The 20,548-nt window shown below is 41.3% G+C and overlaps 4 protein-coding genes across 7 annotated transcripts; 3 read left to right on the top strand and 1 right to left on the bottom strand.

Annotated features, from left to right (window-relative positions):
- The first annotated feature begins 95 nt into the window (after positions 1–95).
- Positions 96–2,420, top strand: LOC148384336 (GTPase IMAP family member 7-like). The gene is made up of 2 exons (XM_088357665.1): positions 96–283; positions 588–2,420. Exons 1-2 carry the CDS (start codon positions 256–258, stop codon positions 1,607–1,609), a joined length of 1,050 nt encoding a protein of 349 aa, XP_088213791.1. The 5' UTR covers positions 96–255; the 3' UTR covers positions 1,610–2,420.
- Positions 1,727–4,426, bottom strand: kdelr3 (KDEL endoplasmic reticulum protein retention receptor 3). The gene is made up of 5 exons (XM_088357671.1): positions 4,063–4,426; positions 3,384–3,484; positions 3,149–3,307; positions 2,825–3,077; positions 1,727–2,489 (listed from the first exon to the last, which is right to left on the bottom strand). Exons 1-5 carry the CDS (start codon positions 4,151–4,153, stop codon positions 2,446–2,448), a joined length of 648 nt encoding a protein of 215 aa, XP_088213797.1. The 5' UTR covers positions 4,154–4,426; the 3' UTR covers positions 1,727–2,445.
- A 1,184-nt stretch (positions 4,427–5,610) lies between these two features.
- kcnj4 (potassium inwardly rectifying channel subfamily J member 4) lies at positions 5,611–9,878 on the top strand. The gene is made up of 3 exons (XM_088357658.1): positions 5,611–5,837; positions 6,696–6,815; positions 7,893–9,878. Exons 2-3 carry the CDS (start codon positions 6,787–6,789, stop codon positions 9,499–9,501), a joined length of 1,638 nt encoding a protein of 545 aa, XP_088213784.1. The 5' UTR covers positions 5,611–5,837; positions 6,696–6,786; the 3' UTR covers positions 9,502–9,878.
- Positions 9,879–14,290: 4,412 nt separating this feature from the next.
- sox10 (SRY-box transcription factor 10) lies at positions 14,291–19,237 on the top strand. Of its 4 annotated transcripts, XM_088357590.1 has the most exons (5): positions 14,291–14,447; positions 15,779–16,568; positions 16,662–16,963; positions 17,063–17,248; positions 17,336–19,237. In XM_088357590.1, the coding sequence occupies exons 2-5, from the start codon at positions 16,138–16,140 to the stop codon at positions 17,818–17,820; spliced, it is 1,404 nt and encodes a 467-aa protein (XP_088213716.1). In that variant the 5' UTR covers positions 14,291–14,447; positions 15,779–16,137; the 3' UTR covers positions 17,821–19,237. The 4 variants fall into 4 exon arrangements, with proteins under 4 accessions (XP_088213716.1, XP_088213717.1, XP_088213715.1 ...); XM_088357591.1 differs by having other exon boundaries at positions 16,662–16,822; positions 17,063–19,237; XM_088357589.1 differs by having other exon boundaries at positions 16,662–16,930; positions 17,063–19,237.
- The last annotated feature ends 1,311 nt before the right edge of the window (positions 19,238–20,548 follow it).

Here is a 20,548-nt window from a genome sequence, read left to right as displayed (position 1 = left end):
CATTGTGGCGGTATAGAGCAAAGTGTGGTAGCCACTTTATGTAAAGATTGAGCCATTTACAGTATTAGACTGCCCTCGTGTGGCCTTAGTAAGTCACTACAGCCATGAAATCAAACTTGAATGCGATGGATGCACTGCAGTATCGTGAAGCAAAAAAGCCTTAAGACGCAGGCGATATTTTTGTTTTGTGTGTACCATTCTAGTAATCCAGTCTGTTGGTTATACTAGTAATCTATTTGGAGTTTATCGGTTAAGATGTCAGAAACTGCTGCGTCATCTGGAGGTATGTCGCGTGCGAATTGCACGATCCTATTATTATTACGTGAGCAACTGATCTTAATGTTTCGCTAATTTATGAAAAAATATATTGTATTAATAATATAATATTGTAAGTTTTACTACCGGTCACGTCAGACGCCTGCATTTTACATTAAATGTTGCCCTTGAAAAAAATATTAATTTCAATTTTTACCATGGGCAAGTAGATTTTGATATTATTTTTTGGTTCTTGTATTGGCTCCATCTCTATTTTGCAAGTGATTCTGTAAAATTTAGTGATGTTACTTTTTACCGTGTTTTTGCTGCAGCCTGTGAAGCATCTCAGTCCACATCAGATGCTGAGCTGAGGATTGCTCTTCTAGGAAAGACAGGATCAGGAAGGAGCTCCTCAGGCAACACCATCCTGTGTAGGCCGGCCTTCAGTGTTGATGTCTCCTCCTGTTCCGTCACCACACGTTGCGTGAAGGAGACAGGGACAGTAGATGGAAGGTGCATCTCTGTGATTGACACGCCAGGGTTCTTCCACACACATCTGTCCACTCAGGAGGTCATTCAAGAAGTGGGACGGTGTGTAGTCCTGTCCTCTCATGGTCCCCATGTATTCTTGGTGACCCTTCAACCTGGCAGGTTCACCCAAGAAGAAAGAGATGTCCTGGAGTGGATCAAGGCGACATTTGGACCTGGGGTCATAAAGTTTACTTTGGTGTTATTCACGTGGGGAGACCAGTTGCATGGAAAAAGTGTTGAAGACCTTCTGGAGCAGAATGATGAGTTGTCTGCGTTTGTCAGCAGCTGCCATGGAGGCTTTCACGTGTTTGACAACAGCGAGGAGAATACGACCTCGTGCTCACAACAAGTGGAGCAACTCCTGAGAAAGATCGACAAGCTTGTGGACGGCAACGGAGGCGGTTGCTATAGCAACGACATGTTCAAGGAGGCCGAGAATGCCATCCGAGACACCCGGGAGAAGATGCTGCAACAAAGACGACAAAGGTGGATGAATATTGAGGAGGACCAAACAGAGGGGCAAGAGTCGGAGGTAGAAAAGAGGAGGAGGAAGGAGGATGAGGAGGTCAGGCGGAGAGCAGAGAGGCTCTTCTGGTGCGAGCTGTTGACTGCGATTGGAACGGGTGCAGCAGAAGGGGCCGGGATTGTCGAGACAGACGGGGACAAAGGCAAAGCTGTGAAGAAGGTCAAGGTGGTGGAGAAGGCAGCGGCGGCTTTGGTCACTTCGCCGTTCTCCATTAGTTCAGCTGCAAAAGTGGTGGGAGGTGCTGTGAGAGAAGGAAGTAAGGTGCTCTACAAGCATCGCAAAACTTTTCTACGCTGAAGAATTCCAGATCAGGCTCGGGAACTAAAACACATCAAGGTCATGGAAGAAATTATTACGTAATATCAAAACATCACAAGGCAACTGGAGTGTTGACAGATTACAACAAAGGCCATGTTAATAAATGATGTGCAATTTAATTTAGGGAGAAAAACATTTAAAGTGACACAAAAAAAATGGCTAAAATGATAACTTGCATTGGATTGAATTTCCATTTATATTATGTTTCATTTTTGGCTTCATGCACAAAAAAAAAAATGGTAAGCCCTTTTCCACCCTACTTAAAAAATACACTAACCTAAAAAATTAAAAGAGGAAAAATACAAAAATGTCACATCATTAGAAATAAAGGTAAAATATTAAAAAGGTAAAGAGGGAGTGTCTAAAAATCCCAAGGCACTTTGAGCTCTATCACTGAGTACATTTTTACATAAAATATAATATTGGTGACTAAAAGATTTTAAAACAGTAACCATTTCAAACTATGAGCGCTCGTGTCGATTTTAAACAAACATTTCTTTGAGAGCCCGGTTCATATTCCAAAAACTGTAGTCATTTGTCTTTGCGGACACAATTATTAAATAAAATCTATTCAAATAGTGTTGTAAAATTGCCCAAATTTGGGCTGTGTGTAAAAACATACATTTTCACTGTCATGTTTCCATCCTACCTTATGTATACATACAAGTAAGATAAGAAGTACCAACCAGGTAGGAATTACATTTCAAGAAAAGCACTTGTTTGCTCGACGGAATGTCGTTTCATCTATCCCAGAGTTATGATGTACTTTTTTTTTTTTTTGGGGGGGGGGGGGTCCTCTGAGCTTCAACTGGTGACTAGACAGGCATTGGCAGGGTCATTTTCCCTCTCCCTCTTAGTACTGCAGAGAAAATTCATAAAGATTTAATTTAAAAAAAAAGAAAGAGACCAATGATTTGGTCTAATTTCAAAATGCAAGCATTATGTTTGTTATGCGAAGTACTTCACAGTGCACTTTTGTTTTTATCTCTGTGACTGCAAACTAGTTGAGCCTGTATTAATTCGTGGCTGCTACAACCAGTTTTGCTATATATAAAATGGCTGAGTGAAACATTCCACTTAGGTGATCCATATTTTTACAATTTCAAAACAGATGTATTTTTTTGTATTAAATAAAAGTTGCTATCATGCTGTAGGAAAAAAATTAATGTAATTCCTCAGAAAGTTTTAGCTTACCTCTTGTGACATAAAGGTAGAAGAAGTCACAGTAGAAAATGGTCTGCACCACGCCAGCCACCACGGCGATATGATCGAAGAAGCCCTCGGTGTGGTAGCGCCAAACCCAATTCCCGATGTAAAGGGCTCTGTACAGGCCGAGGAAGAACAAATAATGGGTGGTGATGGACTCAGCCTCGCCCGTCTTGGAGATCATGAAGAGCTGCGGCATTATGGCCACAGATTCCAAGAAGATCGAGAAGGTCCAAAGAACCTGGATGGAAAAAAAGATGACTCAGACTCAAAGGAATCTCACAATGTTTGATACAATAAAAGCTTGTTTACCTCCATGGGTGTGAAGGCGTAGTTCTCCAGTAAGGAAAGACCAATAACCGGCACCAACAGGAACTCCACGCGGAACGAGTCATTCTCAGAGTCGTAAGAGTTTCTGAAGCGCAAGTAGATCATGTAGACGGTGGCGTAGGACAGCGCCAGAAACACAACCTTTTCATTACAATAATGGCAAAGGAACGATTAGGTCAGCTTGTTCTTGCAATGGAAGATTCTTTTTTTAAGTTACCTTCATAACTGTGTTGTATGGAGAAATGAACGTGGTGAATAAGTCGAGGTATCTGGTGGTGAAGACAAGTGCAAACAACACCTGAGACTTCCCGGAGATGCCTATAAACAAAAATAATAAAATGTTCTCACAAAAAAGGATGTTGATGATGAATCAAAAATACAATGAAACCTTTCCAGGGGATTTCTTGAAACTATTAAATGCACATGAGCAACTGTTTAGTATCTTTTGCACAATTTTGTATTCACTTACATAGTGGATAAAATTCACAAAAGGATATTTTGTTTAACTTCTGCTGCAGCCACTGAGACAATGAAAAGACAAATCCCACAGAGAGCATCCTGGTTGAGATCTAATGATGTAATAAGTACTGGATCATTGAAAATGTGCATTCCAAAAATTAGTTTTTAGGTTTATTGAGATATTTCAGCGGAAATCTTGTTGTTAGTGTGGCCATTTAAAAACAGCAGCGTAATAAAAAGAGGAAGTAGAACACTTTTGCTACCTGCCACGTAGCTTCCACTCTTAGCCTTATTATTAAAATACTCCAATTAAAATTTATATCAGCGATATTGCACGATGTTCGTACATTTAATGTTATTATACGAACTCACTTTAAATCAAAGGCTGCACAATATAATAAAGCGCAAAAATGCAAGACACAAAAAAGTCCACCTACCTGCACATGATCTGGATCTATATATTTTGATTAAGAGGATGATGATGGCCAAAAGATGAGACAAATCACCAGCCAGACGAAACGCGTTCATTTTGTTCACGTTTCCTTTTCAGTGACACCTCGAATTAATTAAAGAACTTTGGCGACTGGGCCGACAATCAAATGCAATTTGAAGGCGAGCTGGAGGGAAAAAAATGCTACAAAAGCATGCCAAACTCGCTGCTCGTTGTTAACCCAACCGGTTGTTTCATAAACAAAAACAAAACATACAAAGATTACAAATTGCTCCCACTAAAAGTTGTTGCAAGAGGAGGTGACGTGGCTGACAGTTCACGCAGCATTTACGCGTCATTCATATTAATTGCGTGGGTATAATAAAGTGCTTCCGGTCTGTATTTTCACAATAAAAGTATTGTCAATTCACCGTAAATCGATAGTTGTTCGTAATCAAATCCGTTATTATAATATCGTATGAAACTATTTTAGTTATGTCTTTCCTTTTATAAATACCCATTTATTTTCAATCAAAATTAAATTTTATATAATTAAAAATCGAAACCTATTTTAACTATGATCAGAACTTGAACATGACGCAGTTATGTTCTTCCTCTACCTCAGTAACCGATCCATAATAAAAATAAATTAATAACCAAAGACAGTGGGCATCAAATGTACTTTAGACAGGACATACAGTGGACAAATCTGACGCCAGGACTAAGACATGGCAAGTAATCTGTCACCCAGGCCTGATTAACTTCTATTTATACATACAGAGTCAGGTCTCCCCATCATCCTTCTCATCCATCTCATATTGTTGATATCGGCACAATGTGTTGATCTCCGAGCATCCTTGGAAATCCCTTTCCAGGTTCTCCTCTATCTTCATGTTTTGAGTTCACCACAATGTTGAAGCTATTTACAGTTCACATATCTCCTACCGCCCACTTGTTCCTCCTTTTGAAATATGAAAATATCACTCCCACATCCTCACTCAGAGGTGATGGTGTTAAAAAAAATAACATTCCAATCAACGCTTGATGGGATTAAGTTGTGGTTGGAGTCAAGGAGGTTGAGGATTGTATATGTGTATCTGAAAATAAAATTGCAAAATATATTTATACGTATGGATGCACTCATAATAAATAGATGTAATCCAACACTTGCACCTCTAAACCTATTTTTTTTTCTATGACCACATCAACCAAAGTATCACTCAAAATCCACCTATGATGTGCGGTTCAAAATCATCATGCTCATTGTCGAATAATCACGAATATGAGTGAGTGAGTGGGAGCCCATTGCAGCGAAAGCACAAAGGCAGCAGAGAATTAAAGCTGCACATTTTAAAAGCAGACAGTTTCTGTGAAGGAGGTTATTTAATATTATTTGCTGTTTACAGACTTTATAGTGTATAAAAAAATCACTCCTTTTCACATTGCTAGTAATGCATACTTGTGTTTTTACATCAACACATTTGGAGCCCCCCATCACCATTTTTAGTTCACATCATCATCATCATCCCTCTTCCTCCCCCCCTCCCATCACGTATGCTGTGTAGAAGGTAGATTGACACAGCAGTTACGGGAGAGTGCTCAGTGGCAGGGTTACACAAGTCATAAAGGAGGACAATAAGGGATTAAAAAGAAAGAATGATGAAGAATTATTCAAGAGGAAGTCAGTGAATGAAAGTGAAAGAGAGGACGGAGGAATAGAAGCCTTGACGGCGCTAGTGGGACTTTGAGAAGTCAGGGAATTTCAATTACGACAACAGTAGGGTGAGTATGTTTTTCATCATCGTCACACTTTTGAGATTGCAATTAGATAATTTATCCGGTTAATTCAGTAATGTTTGTTTACGCTTAAACCTGAAGTTGTAGTTTTGCATTATAATAAAAGAAAAGTATCAGAAAACTGTCTTGAAAGGTCCTTGGGCAAGTATGATTTGGTCAATCTCTTTGGCATTGGTGAGGTGACATCATAGGAAAGTAGTAAATAAAAATTAAACAGTCTCGTTTCTTTTTTTTCTTCTTCAAATATACAATATATATAAAAATAAATCTATTACAGCGTGACTCAACGACTAAGAAATAAGTAAAAATGCCAGTGTTGATTTTTTTTTATAAAGCATTTATCATTTAATTATCAATGTATGTACAGTCATCCTTATAGATGACTCTGGTAATTGAATTAAATGCATCGGAGATGACAAAGCATATGATGGAGGGTGGAATGATAACACATCTAGGAAAAGGGCTGTGGCTAGCAGTCGCTAATTGCTGTGAGTCAATTCTATAATCATTTTTGATCATAAAACTAGAGTTGATCAAGGTAAAGTTTTTTTTCTTCTTTCCAGTGCGATCTCATTTTATTGGGTCCACAATGCTCCTTGTGACAAGATAATCTTGTCTCAGATGTCTGTAAAACACGGCCAGGGTCAAACGAGGATTAAGTCTAAATCCACTTTTTTTTTTTTTTTTAATCGGCAATGATATAAGAATGGCGTGGAAAAAAATCTGATTAAAAAAATCAACAAGTATCCCGGAAGTAACAAATATGATTGATGTCATTCTTCCTGGTGATTGTTTTTTTTTTTTCGTGACTATTTGTGCTCATTGGCTTCTGTTCTTCTCCAGTGTTTTTCTTAAAGGCCCAAGTATTGCCTGCATGTTGGACGCCTGATCTGTGGGAGTCATCAGACTCTAACCTCCCACCCAAAAACCTCAAATGAGGGATTATTGTTGCCATGGGAACAAGTAGGTCCCACAAGGTGATGGAGGCAGTCTTCTGTGTAGGACTCCTAGAGTGGTTCTGTTTGGACGTAGATGAATCCAGACAAGAATGATGATGCCGTATGAGGCAGGCATCTATTCTATTGCCAAAGTAATTGGACACGGATACAGTGTGAGTCAGGAGCAGCTCAGGAATATTTAGAGCAAGCAGATCGTCACAAAGGTTAAGGCCATTCTGTACTGTCCTACACAGAGTTCTCCTCCCTATCTTGCAGCCACACAGCATGTTATGAGATTAATGCCACCTAATTTTCTGATCATGAAAAATTTTTCTATGTATGCGTGCTTCAATATCAGTTGACTGTATCTCTCTTTTTTTTTTTTTTTTTTTTTTTTTACTTGGTTCCTGATTCAATTCCTGGCAAGAAAATTGATTATTCATATCGGTAAATATTCCTCTGGACTAAATTAAAATCAATGAATCCAGAGGGCTTTGGAATGATTAAACAAAGTGTGTCAAATACACATTTAAATAAACATTTAATATAAAATATAATGTAAAAAAATATGCAAATAAAAATTAGATAAATAAAATAAATAAATAAAAAATTAATTAAATTAAACTAAATAAAAAATATTAAACAACTATTGACATAGACAAAAGTGTTATGAAAATTGGGAGACACAAGATTTAAACTGTATTGAACAAAATAAGAAGTCATTTCACCCAGAATGACAATTGAGGTCAAATATTATTGACGTTGCCATGCAACCTCTGTTATATTGAATCCCCAAAAAAGTAGTAGATGGCGTAAATGTCAAGTCTCTCACATCCTTCCACACCAAACTCATCCAAGCGTGCTTCTGTTGATTCAACTCCAAATGGACTATGACTCAGACACATCCATATAATCCCATAAATGGACATGACAGTAATCCCTCCCATAAACTCAACTCACCTTCCCAAATTCTAATCCACTTAATGTTCACCTATCTACAAAATGCCAGTGACGTAGCAATAAAAGTTCCTTAAAAAACAATCAGTAACAATTGTTTATATATTTATAAATAACATTAATCTTGCCATTCTTTCCCTCGCAGGTACAGCATTGTATCAAATAACATAGAAGAGTGTGGAAAGATCTCCAGCTTGGATCTCAAGAACACTCACACTTCCTCCGACGTCCACTCACACTCGGCCTGTGACAAGAAAATAGACAGCGGGAGGAGGAGGAGGCGTTCGGAAGCCTCCGCTGCTGTCCCCCGTGCACGGGGACCACCAGGGATGAACAACTACAACGGCAAGGTTCTAACAAGAGGCTCCGGCCAAGCACGGAGCCGCTTTGTAAAAAAAAACGGACAATGTAATGTTGTCTTCACTAACATGGAGGAAAAGAGGCAGCGTTACCTCGCGGATATTTTCACCACCTGTGTGGACATCCGCTGGAGATACCTGATGTTTATATTCTGCACCAGTTTTTTGATCTCCTGGCTTTTCTTCGGCATCATTTTTTACAGCGTCTCCTTCTCCCATGGGGACTTTGAGGAACATCTTATGGTGAAAGGGGAGGGGCTAGAGGTGAGTGGGTCGTATAGTACGCCTGGACAAACTCCAGCAGGTCAGACGAGAAGAATGCCTTGCATCCTTCATGTCCAGGGATTTGTCGGCGCTCTTTTGTTTTCCATGGAAACGCAGACCACCATCGGCTACGGTTGGCGCTGCGTCACCGAGGAATGTCCCTTGGCTGTCATAACAGTCGTCGTTCAATCCATCCTGGGTTGCATCATTGACTCCTTCATGATTGGCACCATCATGGCGAAAATGGCTCGGCCAAAGAAAAGAAACCAAACGCTTGTGTTCTCCAAAAATGCTGTCATTGCTCTTCGTGATGGTAAGCTGTGCCTCATGTGGAGAGTGGGGAACCTACGTAAGAGCCACATCGTGGAAGCTCACGTCCGGGCGCAGCTTATTCGTTCCTACGTCACGGCGGAAGGAGAATTCATCCCGATGGAGCAGATGGACCTCAACGTGGGTTATGATGAAGGCACGGATAGGTTGTTTCTAGTGTCCCCGCTGGTTATCGTCCACGAGATAGACAAAGACAGTCCCTTGTATACGATCAGCCGAGTCGATCTGGAGACTGATGATTTTGAAATTGTCGTGATCTTGGAAGGAATGGTGGAAGCCACAGCCATGACCACGCAGTTCCGTAGTTCTTATCTTTCCAAGGAGATCTTCTGGGGCCACAGGTTCGAGCCAGTCATTTATGAGGACCGCAACTGCTACAAGGTCGATTACGCACGCTTCGACTCCACGTACGAGGTGTCGTCGACACCCAACTCCAGCGCCAAAGAGCTGGACGAGACCGCGAGTCGGAATGTTTCTCCTATCTCGGCGTGTATGTCTTCAAAAAGTTTGATCCCTTGTTCGGTCAGTACCTTCTGCTACGAGAACGAGGTAGCGCTGAGCTGCGGGGAAGAAGAAGAAGACATCTTCGACTCCTGTCAGACTGTAGGGAAAGAAAGAGCAGAAGAGAGAAGGACTTCTGTGGACTTCCAGAATATTTTTAAAGACACAAGCACCGTGACATCTGGCAGTCACAATCTCATGTGTGTTCTGGACATGGACAATAATCAGATGGAGTTTGACATCCTCCAGAAAACCATTCCACTTGATCCAGTCACCTATAAGAACGAGTCAGACATTTGAAGAGCTCAGAGAAGATGCACAAAGAACTCATTCACTGCCTACCCAGTTAATATCTTTGACGTCTATAATCGTCAATGGTACTGAATGAGTTATACTGTTTAGCAGTTTAGCGAAATCAAATATATACACCAAAAGAGACTCCTGTGGTCATACTTTGGAATGATGTCAGCCATGATGTAAAGTCATTGTAACAAAAGGGATGAAGTCAAATTAAAATGTACAATGTAATGTTTCTTCAAGAAGTATTTTGTTGTTGTCGCTGTAACACGTTCCTGCTTTGTACATGTTCCAATCGCACATAAAATAAGATTACTAACAAAGCACTTTAAAAAAAATGATGTTTTCATTTCATGTCGTAAATAAATCTTTCAATTGTCCTTGCTGTTGCTTTCTTTGCCACTAGATGTCAGTGCAGTTATTTAAAGTACAGAGCCCCATTAAAACGAATTATTAAAAGGTGCTTTGAAAGAAAACAACCAAATTTACTTAATGTGTGTGTTTATACGAGTTTATATTTTTTTGTTCATTTAAAGGGTTCTACCAAACATGACATTACAGTTTTCTACGACTGATCATGTGACAGTTGATTGATACTGTGACTGCTGATGAATGGTGAAGTGATAAAGTGCATTTAAACGCTGTTGGATGAGGATTGTGCTAAATACTTTCACATCTGTAGAACAGAACCAAAAGCAGGTCATGATTGAGACGTCAGACAGCAAAAAGAGAAAGACCACACAACTGCTTTTTCGCCAACGGCTGCAGTTCGATTTTGTCTTGTGACCCACACACAAAAATTTAAAAGCTGGAGGCCCAACATGAATCCTGGCTCAACAAAGTTGCAGCAGTATTAAATATTGAGCACATTGAAAATAAATAGCAGCTGTGGAAAAGTTTAAGAAGAGGAAGGCATGGAAAAAAAAAAGAGGGACCAGAAGATGTCCACTTATGGAGGGAATGAGAGAGCAAGAGAGAGGTCATATGATAGAGACGGTTTAACCCTGGAGGAAATTTCTTTTTTTTTCCAAATCATACCAAATCAGATGTTTTGAAACCAGTCACTCGTCCCTACTTCCTATGACTGCATTATTTTTTCTCCATCAGAATCCTAACGAAACCATCAACCTGTTTTGTCTCCACCATGCTACGTGTCAAAGCGATGAGGTTCCCATGCACCAGCGCCAAATTGGACATTTGAGTCTCATGAGTAGAGGAAGTGCATATCTGCCGGTGTCAAACATGAAAGGCGAGAACAAGGGAGGAAGGGGCCACTTGCGCAGGAACAGGCCTGGAGGCTATCAGCTTTTCATTAACGGGTCACCGAGTGAATGAGAGTCATGGGTGGAATGGTTAAATAGGAGAAGCCGGGCCGGGTCACGTCGATGGTTATTGGGGTGATCCGGGGGGGTTCCATATTGTGTATTGTCCTTGAAGGGAGCAACAGTGAGTCTTTGTGCCAGACATTTGTAAGTATGCTAATTATGGGATATTTGTCTTCTATAACTGGTTTTGGGGATTTGCACTCCTCTAACATTCAAACTTGTTTTATAATTTTTTGCAAAACATGTGATGTGAATAAGTCACACAGCATCCAAATTGCAACTAAATTCACTTTTATTTGTTTTAAATCAAACCCGTTCCGATGTTATCTTTTAACTTGTGTGTCCAATCCGGATGTAAACACCCCTGGAATTAAAACACTTTTGTCGAATATTCATGTTTTGGTATCAAATACAAAAATAAGGAAAGAATCGGCGCTACTGTTTTATATTTTCAAGCTTGTCGTTTCCTTTTTTCTTCCACTTTTCTTGTCTTGACTGAAAATCTTGATCTGTCTGGTTTCGAAATCAGCTGCTTTGCCATCCTTCCATGCTTTAATTTTTTGCTTTAATTCTGATGATAGATCCAACCAGAGGGGATTTCACAACCTCGGTCACAGTCAATGTCGGCATTGTGCTGACATTTAGGGAAAGAAAACATCCATCCATCCATCCATCCATCCATCCATCCATCCATCCATCCATCCATCCATCCCTCCCTCCCTCCCTCCCTCCCTCCCTCCCTCCCTCCCTCCCTCCCTCCATCCATCCATCCATCCATCCATCCATCCATCCATCCATCCATCCATCCATCCATCCATCCATCCATCCATCCATCCATCCACTATACATTGCCTATTTCTTCCATTTTCAGGAAACCCAACAACAACAACAAAAACATCAGAAGCCATTCAAATTGCATTGCCACAGAGCGGAAGCCATTTTCAGCACTTAGATTCGTCAATCATTTGTTAAGAAGAAAAAAAACAGACCCACATGGGGACTGAGTGAAGATCTACAAAAAAAAAAAAAAAAAAGACCAAATTTGGATACAAAACGTTTCCGCCTGATGCTCCCATTTGTCACTGATGTTTGTTTCAGAACTGCTAATAATGGACTGACTGTGTTCAAATTGTTCAGTTTTGAAACATCCATGTTTATTTGTTTGTAAACAAATACGGAGACCTAATAAAAGATTTTCTTCATGTTGTCCAAACGTTTTGTGGGTCAGACAATTTTAGAGGTTTATTTACAATTCCAAGTAAAAGATTTGGGATTAGGACCAGGATAACAAAATTCTTCACAATATTTATGCGTGCATGTGTGTGTGTGTGTGTGTGTGTGTCAGCCTGAAGAAGCAGCTGTGGGCCCTGCATTTGAACTCTGGCTCACATGGGCAAAGCGAGGCAAGGCCGCAGGGTGAGAAGGCTCTGGGAGAGGGGGAAGAATCACCCGACAAATTCACCATCTCCTTCTCCTCTTTCATGTCCCTCTCTCAGTATCCAACAACAAACTCTTTCATTCAGGCATCTTTGCAGCCAGCCACCCGCAGACCCTCGAGGTCCCCACCCATTCACGCTGGTTAATTCAATGATCCGTGAAAAACTCATGATTAGAAAGTGACCTTTTTTTTTTCCTTACAGATTCTTTTCCATATCTTATGCCAAAGATGCATCTTTTGACTTCCTCTTTTGGATCAAATATTTAACTTAACAAATCAAAACATGGTTCCATCTCATGAAGTATTTAATTATTAGTGTCGTTCAGGTCAATAGCAAACATTTGTTTCAAAGGACCTTTTGTCACAGTTTCTGAAAATGGAACATTTTTTGCAAGGCACATCATGCCTTGCCTGTCCAAAATGCAGAAACATCCCCAACAAAGCCTCCCATTGTTTGCAGCCAAATTCTTGCACAACATTTTCAGAATTTTCTTGCTAATGACTCAAATTTACTCTCCGCTTGTTTCACAATATTCAATCACATCATCCTACAGAGATGCCATCCACTCCATGTTTAATGCATACGAGTGGAGATGTAAAAGATATTAGCAAATTCAAAATGGCGGACGAAAGGAGGACGAATGCATATGAGTGGAGATGTAAAAGATAATAAGCCTTTGCACATTCAAAATGGCGGACGAATGCAATCCTGATCACCCTCTAAAAAATGTAATTAAATTACACATTGCTTCGGAGCGCAACACGTAGCCCGTAACGATCACGTCAGTCGCCCCGCAGCCGTGTTCTGAAAATAAGCGTTCGTTTAAAGATTATTTAGGCCGCAATTCAAATTTAACGAGGGGCAAGGCAAATCACTTTTACACACTTTAATACGGCGTGAAGAAGAACATCAGTGAAGCGCCACGGAGGCATTCAGGGAGCTTTAAGAGCTTCGGGTTGTATTTTGGTGAGAGGGTGTGGCCCAAATGGAATCATGTACTGTACAACAAAGCCTTTGTTGGAAATAAATACTTAATAATGGACTGTGCATATTTTGTTATTCCTTTGACGTACTTCTACTAGATGTGACATCAGTCAATATCTCTCCATCCATCCCTCCCTCCGAAGGCCAGACTCTAACCTTACACTTCTGAACTGCGAGGCGGACATGCTAATCAGCGCGCCGCCCGGATTTAAATGCATGAAATGTTTTGTGTTATAACGACGAGGCTAGAAAATGTTGCACAATGTGTCTCTTTGGTGTGTGTTGGTGTCTTTTTTGATTGGGAGCTGGACAGCACGCGTTTTAAGCAAACAGTCTCGCCATGTGAATAAAGGAGGAAGGAGAAGATGGGGACATTTAGTTGCAAACACTGGCGCTGTTCTTTCCTAACAAAGACTCCCGCTGTAACCGGCATGCGACACTCTTTGCCCCAAACTAAAACGGTCACACTGTTTTTGTCTTGGTTTGTTGGATACAGGAACGTTAAACCTTGATTTTTGAGTGAATTGATTTTTTTTTTTTTTTTAAAGTGTAAAAATTTAATTATGGCATTTATATTGGCTTTCTGGTCAGAAAAAAATATTATTTTTATTATTATTTAAATTAATTTATGCTTCAAAATTTTTCTTGCTCATGCATTTTGAAATATATTCTCAAAAATCTTTTTTTTTTTTACATATTTATCAGTGGTGCACAGTAATATATACATATATTTATATATGTGTAGTACTGATTAAAAATGGTGCTCCCCCCTCCCCTCCAGCATTTAAGTTGTCCATCCCTGATGTAAACAATAAACACACATGAGCAAATTCCTGAACTCTACAATACGTAACGTGCATTGTCCATTTCACGCACGAGTCGAATTTATTTCAAGAATTTTACCTCAATTGAAGAGGGAGAGGGGGAAAAGTTTCAACCAATCATGTGGCAGTTCTATCCCAGCGAGTTGCTGTTACTTTAAGACCTATCCGCCCTTGTTTTATTCTACTATTTTTTTCCTGTCTGGCCTCATACAAGGCGCCGTTTAAGACGGGTCGCAGTCACACAGAGCTTGCATTCATAGCCTGGCACAGCAAGCGAGCGAGCGAGGGGGCTGGGGAAGCCTGCAGTGTCACTGTGGTGGAAAGGAACTGGAGGATTCTCCTGCACAAGCCACTGGCAACTTTTTCTCAGTACTGAAGTAAGACGTTCTCTATATTGCTGATATCTCAATCTATCTTTTGGCAATTTGATAAAAAAGACACATCTCTGAATTTGATCAGGTCACACTAGCTGATATTTGGATAATTACAATTCTAATATCAAACTTTATGCCTGCCTGACAATTTTAAAAATCATTTAAGAGGTTCGGTTATTAATTTTATTTTATTTTTTTGCCCTAGAGCAAAAACTTTTATTTAATGTAAGGCTGCTGATGTCAGAGATGTGATGAAGTAAAAAAAGTGGCAGCACGTTTTGGTTAAATTGGATTTGTTTTTAGAGTTTTGATTGTTTCTTTGTGATTTGAATGTGTTTTGATAAAGTTGTTACTTGTTGATACTGATAGTAAGATTGATCAAAGGTGAGCTTGTCTAATTGGAGAAGTGGCAAATTATGGGCAAACTATCGGCAAATTTCCAGAATTCAGATTTATGTAATTTACTGTGTGCACTGGAAAAAAAAGTAAATAAAGTACAAGAGTGCTTTGTAAACTGTTATATTCTCATGTTTCATAAGAAATAGCATAAATATGGTTTAGTAATATCAATTCAGATGGGCACAAAACCTATTTGGAATTTTGGGCCAATGTTTAATTTATTTATTTATTCATCTATTTAGGTTTTTTTTAGATTATTTTTACACTTTGCAATCACCAACCATTTGAGTGGCTTGGGTAGAATAGGTCAAGCAAATAAGCTATCTGCAAAAGATATCCTCAAGAAGACCTTATTTGAAAAAATTCATTTTTATGTTTTGAGGAAAAAGTAAATTGAATATTTTGGTGGTCTTCCAATGGCGTGTTAAATTGACAACTTCTTTTATAATACCACCGGATGTGGGCTGGAATTCAATATTTACTGCAATTTACCTTGGCAAACAAACCATTGAGTTGTATGTTGCTGATTCACGGCCCATTAGCTGATGTGGGTGTAAAATCGAGACAGGGTGTTGACTTGACGGACAAAACAAGGACACATTTTGCTACCTCTAATAAACGCGGTCCTGTGCAACAAGCACTCAGTGTCGAATCACACCATGAGGTTTATATTTCCACAACCAGGCCATGTTTATCCAAGAAGTGCAATGTAAATCCCAAGTCTGTGCTATTGCCGCCTGAAATCATTCCAACACTTTCTCTCCTGGGAGCTTAGATTAACTGCCAAATATTTAACGGCAGTAGTTTATTTTGGCGGGGCGGCTGATGCCCGCAGACGGAAACCAACGTGGGGCAATCTTTCAATTAATCGCAATTAAAAAATGAATTGTTGAACTGTCAACAAAAAGCAACATTCTGAAGTTGTGCCGTTTCAGGTCCGCCGTTGGAATTCCATCGCCTGAGTCGCAGAGGAGAGAGCCACGAGAACGTCATCGGATAGGTGGGCGAGTTTGGTGCTGATTGCTGTTCTTTAGCAGGTAAACTGGGGTCTAAGGTGCGCGCTGAGCCGCCTATGATACCAACCACACGGATGGAAAGAACTTTGATGTTCAACCCTCATAGAGTTTTACAACGGAGGCTGAGAGTAGAGACAGATTGGCAGTTTATATTATAATTCAACAAAGGTCAGAAGTGAAGATCCGACACATCAACATCAGTGCATAAGAGTAGGGACCAAACAGTAGGCAGCCAACAGTTTTAGGAAGAAAAAAAAAAGAGTCAAGCAAGCATCTTCATGAAGATGTCCAGAGAGGAGCAGAGCTTGTCAGATGTCGAGCTCAGCCCCGGCAGGTCGGACGACAGCCGCTCCAGATCACCCGGTCATTCGTCCGGCGCCGGTGGGGATGAGTCGCCCCTCCACAGGCAACAGCTACTAGCGGTTCTGGATGACGGCACGAGGGGACACCCCCTGGGTAAATCCGACGATGAGGATGAGCGATTCCCGGCGGGGATCCGAAAGGCGGTCAGTCAGGTGCTCAACTGCTACGACTGGACATTGGTGCCCATGCCCGTGCGGGTGAACAACGGCAACAAGAGCAAGCCGCACGTCAAGAGACCCATGAACGCCTTCATGGTGTGGGCGCAGGCGGCTCGGAGGAAACTGGCAGACCAACACCCCCATCTGCATAACGCCGAGCTCAGCAAGACCCTGGGGAAGCTTTGGAGGTGAGATGGTGTCGTCGTCACTGCTCAGGTTGTTGTAGGTTGACGTGGCCTTCGATCGAAAGCATCGTCGACATCTGTTCGTTTTCACCCAAGGCTTCTCAATGAGAGCGATAAGCGACCGTTCATCGAGGAAGCGGAGAGGTTGAGAAAGCAGCACAAGAAGGACTACCCCGACTACAAATATCAGCCTCGACGCCGCAAGAACGGAAAGACTGGTTCCGGATCAGGGAGTGACGCAGAAGGCCATATGGAGGGTGAGATCAAGCATAGACAATCCATCTACAAGGGCCTTCATCTGGATGTGGTCTACACAGGGGGGGCTGGGTCCCCTCTGGCAGATGGGCATCCCCCCCATGCTGCAGGTGGGCTGCCGGCTCCCTTGACCCACCTCACGAGTATGCCCTTGATATTATTAGCGGTTCAGATGAATATCTTCTTGTAACGTGGCTTTGTGACTTCACAAAGTTTTAACGTGGTCTGTCCTGTGTGTTCAGGTCACAGCCACAGTCCTCCTACACCACCGACCACACCCAAGACAGAACTTCAGTCTGGGAGGGCAGGGGATGGAAAGAGGGAGGCTTTGGGAAATGGGGTTCCCCGTGGCCCAATGGGAGCGGAGGGTAGTTCAGGTGCCGCAGGGTCCGGAAAGCCTAACATCGACTTTGGCAATGTGGACATCGGTGAGATAAGCAGCGACGTGATGGCCACCATGGAGCCTTTTGATGTCAATGAGTTTGACCAGTACCTTCCCCCCAATGGCCATCCAGGAATCGGGCAGAGTGCTGGTTCAGGAGCAGCGACGCCCATAACCACGGCGTCTCAATACACCTACGGGATCTCCTCCGCTCTGGCGGCGGCCAGTGGACACTCCGCCGCCTGGCAGCCGCAACAACATCACGGCTCCCCTCTGAGCTCAGACCCGTCCAAGACCCAGATCAAGAGCGAGGCCTTTTCAGAGGCGGCCGCAGCCGGTTCCCACGTCACCTACACCTCTCTAAGCCTCCCTCACTATAGCACTGCCTTCCCCTCGCTGGCAGCCAGGGCTCAGTTTGCCGAGTACGCCGACCAGCAGGCCCCGGGGTCGTACTACGCTCACTCTGGCCAGGCGCCGAGCTTATACTCGGCCTTTTCTTACATGGGGCCCACCCAAAGGCCCCTGTACACTACGATCAGCGACCCATCCGGTGTGTCACAGTCACACAGCCCCACACACTGGGAGCAGCCCGTCTACACTACACTGTCGCGACCATGACAGATAACCAAACCAGAGGGCGCCGGTGCCGGCCCGGCCCCCACGCCCGACCTGACGAGCTGCAGCGGTGAATGCGGTCTGGGCGGAGGGGAGTGGGCTGGCACCGGGGGAGCCGGCTGGGGAGACAGGAGGGGAGAAGCCCCATACTGTTCTCGCCCGGTTGCGGAAATGCAGTCAGAGGTGAAGGCTGAGTTTGGAACGTGGTGCTCTGACCTTTTGATGCAATGAGGTTTGTAAATAAAAAAACCTCAAAATGTCGAGCGCTCCAAACGACACAATTAGATCACGAACGGTGGCTTTCTGCGTGGATGTGAGCGAGTAGAACCACGGCTCACTCCGAGAAAGAACGTATTAAACCCTGAGCAATCATTCAATGTATTTTTTTGTTTTATTGAGGAGAGCTCAAGTTTTTTGCTGGTCCGTTCACATCTCAGGCATAATTGAGATATATCGTCTTGATTCAGCAAAACAATATGCTAACACTGATTTTTTTATAGGCACATTTGTTCCTGTTTATATCACTCTGTTTCTTCATATATATATTTTAAAAATGAATCTGCATATGGGAGGAGAGGGGTTGCCGTGAAGTATCATATCATTTTTTTTTTTATGATTCTCACTTTTTTGTCAACATTTCCACACATGAGAAAATTGTAAAATCACCAAAGTTTTGAAACCAAAATATAACAAGGAAACTGACATCATCAAGGTATCGCCCAATAAGATACCTAAATATCGTAAAATCTGATCTTGCAAATTGGTACATACATAAAAGATCATGTCAAATTTTTATTTAATTTCAGTCATGTAAAAAAAACAAAAACTATTTATACTTTTCTCATCAATATATCATTATATGTATTTATACTCTTGTGCCTTTATTATTGCCACTGAAAGTCTGTTCCACTGTGAATTGTCACACGATTGTGCACGAGTTCCGATCAACGGCAATTTTGACGAAAATTGCCTCATGCGGAGATCGGCTTTCACAAAGTTGTATTTTCATAACATTTAATTGCTACCATGCCTTATCTTTCATTCTTGCTTTTTACTCATGAAATTCAAATGTAACACATTATATTTTGTCACAATTTCCATTATTATTCCTTATTATGTTATTCATCTCAAATGTACTTTTATGTTCACTTGTCCTACATTTAAAAAGCTGGAAAACATGAAATGACATATATCATTTTAAAATCACTTTTATTTTAATCCAATTGCATGCAGCTCTTCTTTAAACTTAATGTACATCATCATAATTTTGCTTTTTTTTTTGCTGTCTTATTGACTTTTGCTGTTACTTGATGTTTCTTCCAGTTGTGTGTGACAATTGCACACCAACAGCAGAAGCTTAAACATGCGAGAATTATTATTTGCACTCTTAAAATAAAACTTTGCTTTACAAGAAGCTTGTCGTTATTTTTTTCCCCTTCAATTGAACACACTCAAGGCTCCAGATAGAACATATATATTTAAAATGCCTGACACATTAGGCCAAGTGAAGGCCAATGATGGATCTAAATGATGGATAATCTTTTAATTAATCACTTTATCAGCCTCATTACACAACATTTACATTTTTTTTATATACTGCGTTTGAATGTGAATTTTTGTGTGAGTAGCAGCTTGACTCCTAATTCCCAGTATTTAATCGGCTGGGTAAAAACAAAGCAGGCTATTGAAGGGGAACTGGTGAGGGGGGGCGGGGGGGGAGGGATGAGGGGAGCCGTGCCCATAGCTGCAAGGCCAGTCGCTTCACCAGGATACAAAGAGACACTCATACTGCCCCAGCATAGACCCCTTTTACCAGACCCCACTTGTGCCGTCCTCATCTACAGCATTTGCACCCCCTTCCCCATTAAAAAAAATGCAAGCACCCTAATGGGATTAAAAGCATTCCCAAATAAAGAATGTTTACCAGGGATTTAAAGTGGCAGGACAATTTATGGCTGCTATAGACTATATTATAAATTATGGTGCTACTTATCAGCTCTTTTCTATTTTCCTTCCGCCTGAAGTTAGTTTTGGAAATCACAAGACATCTTTTTGAGCTATCTATTCTTGCATCAGTAAAGTGATGATCAATAAATGGTTGTCAGAGAGAAAAAGTTGCAATGCCTGGAGTTAAAAAGAAATCTCAGTTGCTTTAAATGCATAGGGGATTTTGTTCTTGTTTATTTATGTGGTTGCAAAAAAGCCCAACCTGGTGACACTTGGATGAAAAACAAACTATTTTGAGCAAAGTGTAAGAATGGGCAGTAGTGGTTCATTCGTTCAGGATAGAGAAGTTAAAAAATATTTATAACTGGTTGCTGGACAAGGGATTGGAACGATTTATAAAAGAAGCCAATCCAGTTTTCACCAGATACAAATACTTTTCAAATGCCTCACAACTCCACCTTTGTCGATCAAAGAGCAGAAAACTTCAAAACTTTTCATATTTTAAAAGCACGACAACAAGACATCAAAAAGAAAACGCACAGTGCTATGGCTTGTTCTAAAATCACTGTCCCACAAGGAAAGAAACGCGTGACCACTGAATGAGCAAATGGAAAGAAGACTAATGACAAATGTGGCTCGGCAGCTAATGGCGTGCAGTTTAGAGATTAAAAGATATTAACAAGATCCTCAGCTGCGGGCGACCTGATGGTGTCCTTACTGTGGTTGGTGCAGCTGATTGTCACATGGCCATGAAAGCAGCCCACAGTTCCCCTTCAGGGCACCT

This window comes from Syngnathus floridae, chromosome 17 (genome assembly GCF_059516105.1).
Source record: "Syngnathus floridae isolate MCC-2025c chromosome 17, RoL_Sflo_1.0, whole genome shotgun sequence".
NCBI classification, from domain to species: domain Eukaryota; kingdom Metazoa; phylum Chordata; class Actinopteri; order Syngnathiformes; family Syngnathidae; genus Syngnathus; species Syngnathus floridae.
This window is presented reverse-complemented; position numbering and strand designations above follow the sequence as displayed.